Source organism: Lynx canadensis, chromosome B4 (assembly GCF_007474595.2).
Source record: "Lynx canadensis isolate LIC74 chromosome B4, mLynCan4.pri.v2, whole genome shotgun sequence".
In the NCBI taxonomy this organism is placed as follows: domain Eukaryota; kingdom Metazoa; phylum Chordata; class Mammalia; order Carnivora; family Felidae; genus Lynx; species Lynx canadensis.
Window position 1 is genome coordinate 53,723,402 of NC_044309.1, and position 12,149 is coordinate 53,735,550.

General features: G+C 37.2%; 1 protein-coding gene across 1 annotated transcript; it reads left to right on the top strand.

Annotated features, from left to right (window-relative positions):
- The first annotated feature begins 10,492 nt into the window (after positions 1–10,492).
- Positions 10,493–10,738, top strand: LOC115519097 (non-histone chromosomal protein HMG-17-like). The gene has a single exon (XM_032593727.1). It carries the CDS (start codon positions 10,502–10,504, stop codon positions 10,736–10,738), a length of 237 nt encoding a protein of 78 aa, XP_032449618.1. The 5' UTR covers positions 10,493–10,501.
- Positions 10,739–12,149: the final 1,411 nt, after the last annotated feature.

Sequence of the window (12,149 nt, forward strand, 5' to 3'; positions counted from 1 at the left end):
AAATTTTGACAGAGCTATACAAGATGCAGGTTCTGAGAATCCACCTCTTTGCTGAGAAAAACATTCCTTTTTTTTTTTTTTTAATTTTTTTTTTAACGTTTATTTTTGAGACAGAGACAGAGTATGAACAGGGGAGGGGCAGAGAGAGGGAGACACAGAATCTGAAGCAGGCTCCAGGCTCTGAGCCATCAGCCCAGAGCCGGACGCGGGACTTGAACTCACGGACCGCGAGATCGTGACCTGGGCTGAAGTCGGACGTCTAACCGACTGAGCCACCCAGGCGCCCCTCCTTTTGTTTTTAGAACAAAGGTCATGATCAGTAAGAAGTGGCACACAAACCCTAATAAGGAAATCGCAAACAATATAGAAAAAGCACATCTGGTAGATGTGGGTTGGCAGTAGGTTAGAAGAGCAAGAGCAAATTCTCAAACTTTAAAGGATGGAATTTAAGCAGCCAGAAATGTCACCACATATATAACAAACCATATATTAATAAATTTAATACTTTTAAATTGAAATCATGGACAGTCACTGTAAAAAGGGAAATTAACTTTGTCAAAAACTTGTAGACATAGGTAAAAAACATCTTTTATTTTCCAATTTAATTTTATCCTATAAATATGTGAATGTGGGGTCTGGGAAACTGAAATTCTGTAATGATTAGTGTGAGCTTACCTGAGGGCCAGGAACCTATGGCCCTACACACATATAAGTGTGATAAAACTGAATAAGCACCTGAATAAGCACCAGGTCTTGCTTGAGTAAAACCCCTACCCCAATTAACCCCCATAATTTTTTTACAATTTGAAATCTATTACTTTGCATTTTAAAGGCTTTTTAGCTTAAAAGTCCCTCAATAAAAGACAAATATCTCTTGACAGAGAAATCCTTACTATCAAATAATACCCTAGATGAAGTACAGTACTAATTAGCTAATAACAAACCCTCAGAGAATAGAATCAGCACTTGAAGTCAAGAAAAAAAAGGTGGGCAGGAGGCTCAAGCTGCAAGGGGTAAAAAGTAGAAAGAATAGAAGGAAAAGACTTAAAGGGTCCTGGTTATTTTACAATTCCTCTGGTCAGGCTTTGGGACCTACATTCATTTGTAACCATTTTCTTGCACAGAGTTAGGCATGATCAGTGTTTAAAGCACCGATTCTACTTTGGCTATAAAGATCCTAAATGTGGGGAGCCTGAGTAGCTCAGTGAGTTGAGTGACAGCCTCTTGATTTTGGCTTAGATCAGGGTTGTCTCCCACAACAGGAGCCAGCTTTAAGCCCTACCTCAAGCCCTGAGCCCTGCTCAGCATGGAGCCTACTTGGGATTGTCTCTCTCTCCCTCTACCCCTCTCCCTTGCTCATTCTCATTCTCTCTTTCTCTCTCTCTCTCTCTCTCAAATAAAATAAGTAAATAAATAAATAAGATTTTTTTAAAGATCCTAAATGTTGTTAGCCTGGGTCAGTGGAGTAGAGAACGCTGACAGGACAAAGCAGGGAAAAGAGCAAGACAATGGAAACCATTTGTTTCTCTGAAGCTTCCTCAGGGTTCCTCAGACAGGATTGAATCCTTGGGACTCTTTTTTTCCAGAGTCCCCCACCTACAAAAATGGAACTGGAAAGAGGCTATGAAACAGAACCAAATTCTTTGAGGACCAGGACATTAAATGCCAGTTTCTGGAGCTTTCTTTGAATTTGAGTTTATAATTAGCAGATGTCTATACCCAAGAGATATTGCTCTAAGTGTGTTCAACTTCCATAATAGAAAAGTAAAATCAAGCATTTGAAGGATGTCCTATCATTATGTTGAAAAACAAAAACTCATCAGGACTCTGGAAGCTACTACAGTGAGTTTGCTGGTGTGGTGGGAAGGGTGGGTTTTGGAATCAGGGTGACCTTTGTTAGGATCCCGGTTCTTTTCGAAACTTTGAAAACATTTCTTAGTTTCTTTAACCTCAATTCCTTCATTAATATATGAAAAAGATAATCTATTCTGTATAGATGAAAGGATAGAGATAATGCATGGAAATCACTTAGTATATAATTATACCTGGCTATACTACATTTGGCAACTTTGAGTTGTGATTATTATTAGCTCAATTCCAGGATACGGCCTTGACCAGATCATGAGGTATTAAATACTGATACAACTTCACTCTGTTCACGTTTGGCTGCACCTTGATTCTAAGACTTCCAAGTAAAAAATAAGAAAACAGTAAACTCAAATCAGGATGCTTAGGAGACCCTAACAGCTATAACTGAGAAAAGCTGTGAGTGTAGGATTGGTCTTCTAGAGCCTATTCGAATATAGAGAAGACCCATTTGTTCTTCATCATCATGAACATCCTCATACAACAATCTAACGAACGCTTGACTGTGGCTGTTTTAGCACATCATGTGCTGAGGTACTTAACCATCCTTTACATCTACACATCTCTAGTACACACTGCCCTTTTGGTATATTTGCATTTAAGAGCAGAATCACCTAAAATGGATAATGCGTGGCTCTACCAAATGAGCTTAGTCACTGTGACCAGTAATCTGAGCTAAATTGTTTTTCCAACTGTAATACAGGAAAGCATCAGGACAAAATGTTTACATATCTAAAAATAGTTATAACACATACAGTTACATTTTCCTGCAAGTTTTTATCTGGAACTTTGCCTCACAAAAGCTGAGGCGTTATTACCACTTACACACATTTCTTTTTAGCCTTTTCTAGGAATGAATACTTAAAACTTAACTTAGCTGACAGAAATACACAAAAACGTGATTATGAGTTCCATGTACAGATGAGATTATTAAGAAGTTAAGATCCAATATTGATGTAAGAGGTTAGCAAATGATCAGGGTCCCATCTGGAAAACAGAAACATGGAACATAGTCTACCCTCTGTCCTTTCCTTATGCATGTAAACAATTTATTCTGTCAGGTAAATATGGCAAAAGATGGGATAGCAAGATCAAAGATTTGTTCACTACTCAAATATATATTTCTGACATTGTAGTTCATACTGAATTTAGATAGTAAGTAGTCCTACTAATTGGCCCCATTTGCTGGACTTTAATGTCAAGATTCACAGCATAAAGGAGTACATAAGCCACAATGTGTCACTAGCAAATGAAGAAAAAATAACATTCATACATAAATAAAAGAATATGGATATGAAAGGAAACCAGGATGTCTTCACAATGAGGTATTTCCTATGGGTTTTTCTCAGTCCTATTTCATTAGCTGTTTTTCCATTGCGAATGTAAATAAAAGTTATACAGTTTGGTGATCGCTGGATCCCATATTATATTCTCATAAAGTATATGAAGTCATATATTATTACTGACAAAAATATTTATAATTTATAAGACAAAAATGTTGGTGAACCAAACTAATATAGAACCCATTCTACATTCTCCCATTCTTTTCCTGGATTACGAATATGATACGATTTACATCACATATTAGATGACATTTTGTAGCACCGAAGCTCCCACTGCCATATCTGAATTAATTCTAATTTTTAAACCCAAGTAACCTGAATACCTCTGATTTTCCAGAACTGCTAAGGGACCATCTAGGTAGATCTTGTCAGGCTTTCTAGAATTGACTCAAATAGGGATATATAAATCTTCTTGGTGGATCCTGAAAAGATTAGACATCCACATGGCATGTAATGAAAAAGGAGACAAATGATGTAAAGCACTTGTCAGAAACCCTGACACATTATAAGTTTCAATAATTGGTAGCTCTTGCTGCCTCTGTTGCTAGACAAAATGACTAAAAAGCTGTCAAGCTTGAGCTTCATCTTATCCTGTTCTGCCTTTGAATAGCTGTATTAAGTAACTTTTTTTAAAGTAACGTCTGCACCCAATGCAGAGCTTGAACACATGACCCCAGGATCAAGCATTTCATGTTCTACTGACTGAGCCAGCCAGGTACCCCTGTAACTCTTGAGACATTTTCTACATTCTGTCCTCATTTCAGTATAGGACATACAATTCTATTTATATCCTGTCTTTTAAAAAATAAATGGCTATTTTGAAGACTTAAAATACTATATAAATCTCTGAAATTATCATCATTATTATAAATAATAATTCCACTTAGAAAACAACTCCCTTTATAACATGCCCCAAGTTTGAGTCACATGCTTCAACTGTCCTTACCAATCCCTATCCTGTGGAATTGATGACATACTTGTAAAGCTAAATCTATTCTCATGATTCATAAAGATGTCTTTAGGTTAAGTGGTAAAATGTTATGTATGTGTAGAAAATACTTCAGTAGAGGAACTAGCAACAGTATACTGAAGTAAAGGGAAGGTTGAAGGCAGGCAAATATATAATCCTGGTGTCTTTCTGAGAAGAAGGCCAATGTTTACTGAAAGAGATGTGTTGTTGAAAAAAGACTTTAAAATTTAAATAATCCACCCTAGTATTTACATTAGAAATTGATCACAAGTACAAATCCCTTGAACAAATGGTCTTTATAACATCAGAGAATAAGCCTTATTCTTCTCCATCCACTGACTATAAAATGTATTTTATGGGACCTGTTCTTCTCCTGATACTAAGTGGAATTTCAGGTTGCACTACTTTCTGTTGACTTTCAAAAGAAAAATAAAAGCCCTCTGGTCACATTAGTCTCACAAAAATGACTCTGAACTTCATTTAAACTGAAGCTTCTTTCCTCCCACTACAACATATCCAAATCTTCCAGGTGGGAAAAAGGGTTCAGGTGGTTTGTTCATGCTCTGCTCTAGCTTCTCCTGGCCTCTCTCCCTAGCCCCACTCCAGCTCTTCCCACAGAGTGAAGCAAGGCTGCTTCTGTGTCCTCTGGAGTTGAAACTTGGTGTGGGAAGTTAAAGAGGCAGGTAATGTCATTTTTTCTTTCTCTGGCCTAGAGAGCAATTTAAAACAGACTCTCCCGGCCATTTCTGTGGGTCTTTGGAGATGGTACCCTTCATATGTGATCTCTAATGTGCAGTATCTTTGGTGGGGTAAATGCACTTCCTCTGACTAGTCACACACAAGTTCTCCTTCAAATTTTTACCTGTAGGACACACTTTTAGCCTCTCTACTCAGGTCTCATCATTGCTCCATATAATCCAATTAGCCAGACTTGACAGACCCAAACCAGTTGACCCACCCTTGACTAGGATGTTGCTCCTTTTCAAATGTAGCCCTTGCTTCCTTCCACCTCCTGGCAAGACGATCCACCTCTGCTCTTTGCCTTCTAGACTTTTTAGCAGGAATCAGACCAGTCTCTGAATCCTCCAAACTGTAGAGGACAAATATAAAGCACTCTGAGCAAACCTCTAAAATCATGCTCACTAAGCTTGAGGTTGGGCAAAACAATGTCTTTGCCCTGAAATTGAAAAGGATGGTAGGCACCTTCCATAGGAGATGCTAAAATCTTCTGTAGCATTAATATGATTCAAAGAGTAAGTCATGAGCAAAAAAGCAGGCAAACAAGTCTCTGGCACAGACTGAATCCATGACTAGATCCAGTAAAATTGAAAGTGTAATATATGATAAATACTTCAGGGACGCCTGGGTGGCTCAGTCGGTTAGGTGCCCGACTTCAGCTCAGGTCATGATCTCACGGTTCATGGGTTTGAGCCCAGCATCAGGCTCTGTGCTGACAGCTCAGAGCCTGCAGCCTGTTTCAGATTCTGTGTCTCCCTCTCTCTCTGCCCCCCCCCACTTGTGCTCTGTCTTCCTCTGTCTCAAAAATAAACATTTAAAAAAAGATAAATACTTCAATAATAGTTCATCAGGAAAAAATATATCTTGTGTAATAAATGATATTGATATAATTAGATCTCCTTCTGGAAAGAAAATAGACTCTTAGCCCTCCCTAATGTCATGTTCAAAAATGAAAAGAGCAATAGATTGAAGATTTAATGTAAAAAATGAAAATATTTTTTAAAAGTAGGAGTGTTAGGATCAGGAAAAAACTCTTCCAAAAAGAAAAAGAAAACCCAAGAAACAATAATGGAAAAAATTTAGAGTTGACTTCATAATGATGCAAATTACACAAAGGCCAAAAATTACCATAAGTAAGGTAAAAAAAAAAAAAAGAAGAAAGAAAGAAAGAAAGAGAAAGAGATAGAGGAAAGATTTGAAATATATACAAGAGGCAGAGGTTTATATCTCTAATGTGAAAAAAGAACTCTTACAAATTGACAAGAAAAGAGACAAACATGGGTATGAGCTGGGGTTCATAAAAGAGGAAATGCAATGGCCCAAAAAATTTATAAAAAGCTTTTTGTAAAAGAATGTCAAATCTCACTAGTAGCTAAGGAAATGCAACTTAGCACAACACAATATTCTCATTTATTAATATAATAAATTTAAAAAATTATGGAAATTTATAATATTTAATCAAATTAGGTATAAAAATGGTAAGTTGTGAATTGCAGTGTGCAATGTTTCTGTAATTTCCCTTTTGGAAATCTGTTCTCTAGAAATGGAAATGTTTCTAAGGAGATACAGGCCAAGAATGATTTAGATATATGTGTGGGACTAGAGGAATGTTCATGGTACACAGTTGAATGAATACAGCAAAAAGGTAAGTCACATATATAATGATGATTCCATTCATGTGAATAAAAGTAGGGGGAACATTTGTATATAAATATGTATAATTATATATGACATATGTATATTTTATGTGATATAAAGAGAAATGTAAAAAGATATGTACCAAATTGACTTTTTCTTTTTATACTATTTGTGTTATTTGGCTTTATTAAAAATATAACTCTCACTTTTGAATTTTTAAAGAAAACACCTGTGTGTGTGTGTGTGTGTGTGTGTGTGTTGTATGTGTATAATATAGACAGCTAATGCTCTAGGATTTCATGGGAGAGAGACAGGGATATGGAGAACATGGAGCTTGATCAGAACTAGAAGGATGGGTTTGGAGGAACCAGATAAACAAAAAGAAGTTTTCAGACCATGGGCAAAACAAGAGGAAAGCAGTATTATCCAGAATCATTTAGATTCACTTCAAATGCTCCAAATCACTTATAACTGCATATTTAGAAAAAATGCAAGTATATATCCATATGTTTGTGTGTGAACAAGCAATATTATTATAATTACATGATCCTGCTTTACACAGAATTCTTGTCACTACCAGGAAATTATAGACAAGATAATTAGAAAACCCAAAGAGTCTTATATTTCCGAGTATTAAATTGGCCTTGTATTTTTTCTAAGCAAAAATAACTGAAATGCAACTCACAACAACCCAAGCCAATGAACTCCCTTTACCTTAGCATTCACCATCATCTCCATTCACTGCTGCTTCTACACTTGTGTAAGAGCATCAGAGTTTTTTAAAAGTACACATTGAGTAACCAATATGTGTAACGCTCTGCACACATGTAAGCTGGAACTTCCTGCCCTGCAGAGAATCAGAGTTATAAATAAAGGGATCTTTGTTTATATAACTTTTAATCCTTTGATAAAGTTTCTCTGCTCTGAGGGTTACGTAAAATAGGTTAAAGAAAAGATTAATCACTTGGAAACAGAGGCTCCTCCCTGGCTGTTTTTTCTTAAGTTAACTCTTATGTGGTTGTGGTTCTGACTATAACATTGTATTAAAAGAGTAAAGAAAAACTCAGTGAGTACATAATAAGTTAAATAATAAGTACTTAACTTCCTTAGACTTCAGTATTTTTCTTTGTATATTAACAAATCTTTTGTAAATCAAAGAATTGCTTACTGATTTACTCATGTATTGAACAAACTTAATATGTTGAGCATTAGTTCAATTCTGGGTAACTGGATAATCTAAGAAAAGATGATACCAAAATAGGAATAAACTTGGAGCAATGCTGTGGACAGGACCATTCATTTCTATCAAACATTGATTTTCTCCCGTCAGCCACCAACATTTCCAAACAGTAGGCCAATGGGAGAAAACCAATGATTACAAGTTATTCCATTGGTAACTTGCCAGCCAGATCGAGTGAGTGAAAGGTTAGCTATGTCATGTGCTGAGGTGGTCAGATCCAGGTAAAATTCAGGATGAAGTGGAAAGGATGGTTTGGATTAACATAGAACAAATGCTATGTAATGTTTACAAGCACCAGCTAAACCAGCTCCAGCACTGATGAGTTGTGTTCTTGGACAAGATCATTAGCTTCGTTTTTTTAACCTATGCTAAGGGATAATTATAGCATCTACTTCAAATAATTGATGTGATTATTGTTCTTTCATTCAACAAATATTTGCTAAGTGCCTACTCTATGCAAAATACTATCCTAGGTGGTAAGAAGTCATAGGCATTGTTTGTTCTGACTGAAGGAAGGAAGATATAAACAAGTCAACATGATAAGATTCAGAGAGAATATTTTCCCCTCACTAGGCCTGTTTAATAAATATATTTTAAAAACCATAAAGGGCTGGGAGAGAAGCTGGATCAAGATTGGATTTATCAATGCTTTCAGAACCCAGGATGTCTTTCTGAGGCCAATCTACAAGCTCTGTCTACACCTTCATTGCCTATGTACTTATAAGTTTGAATCTGTTTGGAAATAAAAGTAGGTTTTATTCTGCCAGCCATTCAGACTTGTTTTAAGATAGCTTTGGGGATCTTTGAACACATTGTTTTCATCCTCATTTTTAAAGTGAGTGACTGTGCTCTGTCTTGTCTGTAAGTACCACCAACCCCGTGCATGTGGACACACACACACACACACGCTGAAAGGGTGGCCTACTTTCCTGATTCATGTGCCTTCCTGCCTAGAACTTTTATCTGGCAACTTATAGGACCAGCATCTTCAACATGATACACTGGATTTTCATCTGCAGGGAAGGGACTGGAAATCTTCTTTAGTGAACAGTTTCTCCAGCGGACTCACCAGCAAAGTGTGGAGGAACATATGCACAGGTCTTTGGGTGCAACAAAGCATATGGTAAAATACTACTGCATGTTAAGAAGTCACATTAAATGTTGTAAGCAGAGTCAGGGGCAGCAGTGACAGTATAAAGGGCTTCTGTATTTCACTGTTGCTGAAGGAGGGATGATGATCTTGGATAAATATTTATTCAAAGAGGAGACATCCAAAAATAACTGAGAAGTCTCCTTTAAACTCTTTTTACTGTTTACTTCCCTCAAGTCCTCATCTCTAACTTGCAGCAATGGAGGTAGTGTTCCTTGGTAATAATTCCACTATAAAGATTCCTATAGCCTGGATCAGAGGATTATGTTTCTTCTCACGTTGGAAGATGTAGCACCCGTGGAGGGATAATTCATTAAACTCTAAGTTCTGACCTAAACACCATCTCACCACGCTGGCAGGGATGCTGTATTTATACCTGTTCCCCCATTGTAAGGTATCCATATTAACCATTGGATGGATAGGATTGAACAGAGCTCAGCAAAGTATGCATTGGGGCCAAATCTGGCCTGCCACTTGTTTTTGAGTTTTATTGGAACACAGCTGCACTCAACCATTTACATTTTATCCATGGCTGCTATTAATGACAGCTTTGAAGAGTTGTGACAGTGATCATAGAGCCTTCAAAGCCTAAAATGTTTACTATTTAGCCTTTACAGTACAGGTTAGCTGACCCCTAGTATAGAATAATGCTCCTGGTAACAGCAATGCCAGTTTGGTGTCAGGTCAGCAAAAGTTCTGATAAAAACTGGACTTAGAGCTATACAGATACCAACATGAAATGTTGAATCCATGTGTGGCTAGTGACCAACTACCATCTTTGCCTTTGAAAATAAGCTTTGAGATCATGGTTATATCACAGAATTGTACAGTTCAGAAACTTCCTTCAGAATCTGCACCTCTTGATTATCTCTCTCTGAACTTCAAACTCATTATGTGTGTTCTCTTCACTCCGTTGCACATGTTCTTTCCTCTCAGTGAGCACTGGTTAGTCAGGTAGTTCCTCATGACTTTTAAAAATCTATTTAAATGGTATTTATTTATTTTTTTAATGTTTTTATTTAGATTCAAGTTACTTAACACAGTGTAATATTATTTTCAGGTGCACAATTTAGTGATTCAACACTTATCTACAACATCCGGTGCTCATTACAACAAATGCCCTTCTTAGTCCCCATCACATATTTAATCAATCCCCCCCCCCCAATCTCCCCTCTGGTAACCATCATTTTGTTCTCTATAGCCAAGAGTCTGTTTCTTGGTTTGTCTCTCTTTCCTCTTGATCATTTCTTTTGTTTCTTAAACTCCACATATGAGTGAAATCATATGGTATTTGTCTTTCTCTGCTGACTTATTTCACTTAGCATAATAGTCTCTAGCTCCATCCACATCGTTACAAATGGCAAGATTTCATTCTTTTTTATGGCTGAGTAATATTCTATTATATATTCTATTCTTTCTATATACTCCATTATATTCATATGTACATAAAAGAGCAGTGTGAAGAAGTGGGGGCAAGAATGACCCCCAGACTGGCCAAAGCTCACACACCACTTCATCCATGTGCCCAGTGCCTATGTCCCACCACTGTCACCACTATGCCCAAGAGAAAGGCTGAAGGGGATGTTAAAGGAGATAAAGCCAAGGTGAAGGATAAGCCACAGAGAAGATCTGCAAAGTTATCTGCTAAACCTATTCCTCCAAATCCAGAGCCCAAACCTAAAAAGGCCCCTGTAAAGAAGGGAGAAAAGATTCCCAGAGGAAAAAGAGGAAAAGCTAATACTGGCAAATATGGGAGTAACCCTGAAGAAAATGGAGATGCCAAAACAGACTAGACACAGAAAGCTGAAGGTGCTGGAGATGCCAAGTGAAGTGTGTGCATTTTTGATAACTGTGTACTTCTGGTAACTGTACAGCTTGACATCTATTTTTTATCAAGTTTTATAAAATGTAGCATATATATATACACACATATATACATACTATATATATATGGCATCTTCTTTATCCATTCATGGTTGCAATAACTTCTTACTAGATATGTCTCCTGAGGCAAGGGAAACAAAGGTGAAAAATAAACTACTGGGATTTCGTCAAAATAAAGGCTTCTGCACAGCAAAGGAAACAGTCAACAAAACTGAAAGGCAACCTGCAGAATGAGAGAAAATATTTGAGAATGACATATCTGATAAAGGGTTAGTATCCAAAATATAGAAATAACTTATAAAACTCAACCCCCCAAATAATCTGATTTTAAAAATTGGACAGAGGACATGAACATTTATCCAAAGAAGACATACACCTGACCAGCAGACACATGAAAATACTTTCAATATCTCTCATCATCAGGGAAATACAAATGAAAACTACAATGAGATATCACCTCACTCCTGTCAGAAGGACTAAAATCAGCAACACAAGAAACAACAGGTGTTGGTGAGGATGCGGAGAAAAGGGAAGCCTCTTAGACTCTTGGTGGGAGTGCACACTGGTGCCAGCCACTCTAGAAAACAGTATGGAGGTTCCTCAAAAAGTTAAAAATAGAACTACCTTAGGATCCAGCAATTGCACGACTGGGTATTTACCCAAAGAATACAAAAAAATATATACTAATTCCTAGGGACACATGTATCCCTCATAATTTTTTTTGTGGGTGTTGTGTTTTTAAAATGTGGAATGTAGCTCTCAGGGCACCTGGATGGCTCAGTAGGTTGAGTGTCGAACTCCTGATTTTGGCTCAGGTCATGTTCTCAGGGTCACAGGATAGAGCCCCATGTCAGGTTCTGCACTTAGAGTGGAGCCTGCTTAAGATTTTCTCTCTCTCTCCTCCCGCCCCTCTCCCCAACTTGTGCTCTCTCTGTCTAAAAATAAATAAATAAATAAATAAACAAATGTAACCCTTTTAGGAAATCCTTCATTTGGACAAAAAAAAAAAACTTATGGGGCCTCAGGAACCTAGAATTACATTAATCACACCCCTTGGTTTACAACTTGTTCTCATCATTGCCCATGCATGGATGCTTTTATTTCCAAAACCTAACACCTTATCAATAAACTGCATCTGTCTGATTTTCCCACCAACCCACCTCCTGTCTCATCCAGTTCAAGGTAACCATCCACCTGAATCTTATGTTCATCATGAATATTTTGTTCATCATTCCTTTGCTTTCATTTTTATGTAGTTTTGTTTTTATGAATATTCCTAAAGACAGAGGGGCAGAGAGAGAGACAGAGAGACAGAGAGAC

What these genes read in the sequence shown, in the direction of transcription:
- LOC115519097 (XM_032593727.1), top strand. Translation starts at nt 10,502, where the DNA reads ATGCCCAAGAGAAAGGCTGAAGGGGATGTTAAAGGAGATAAAGCCAAG.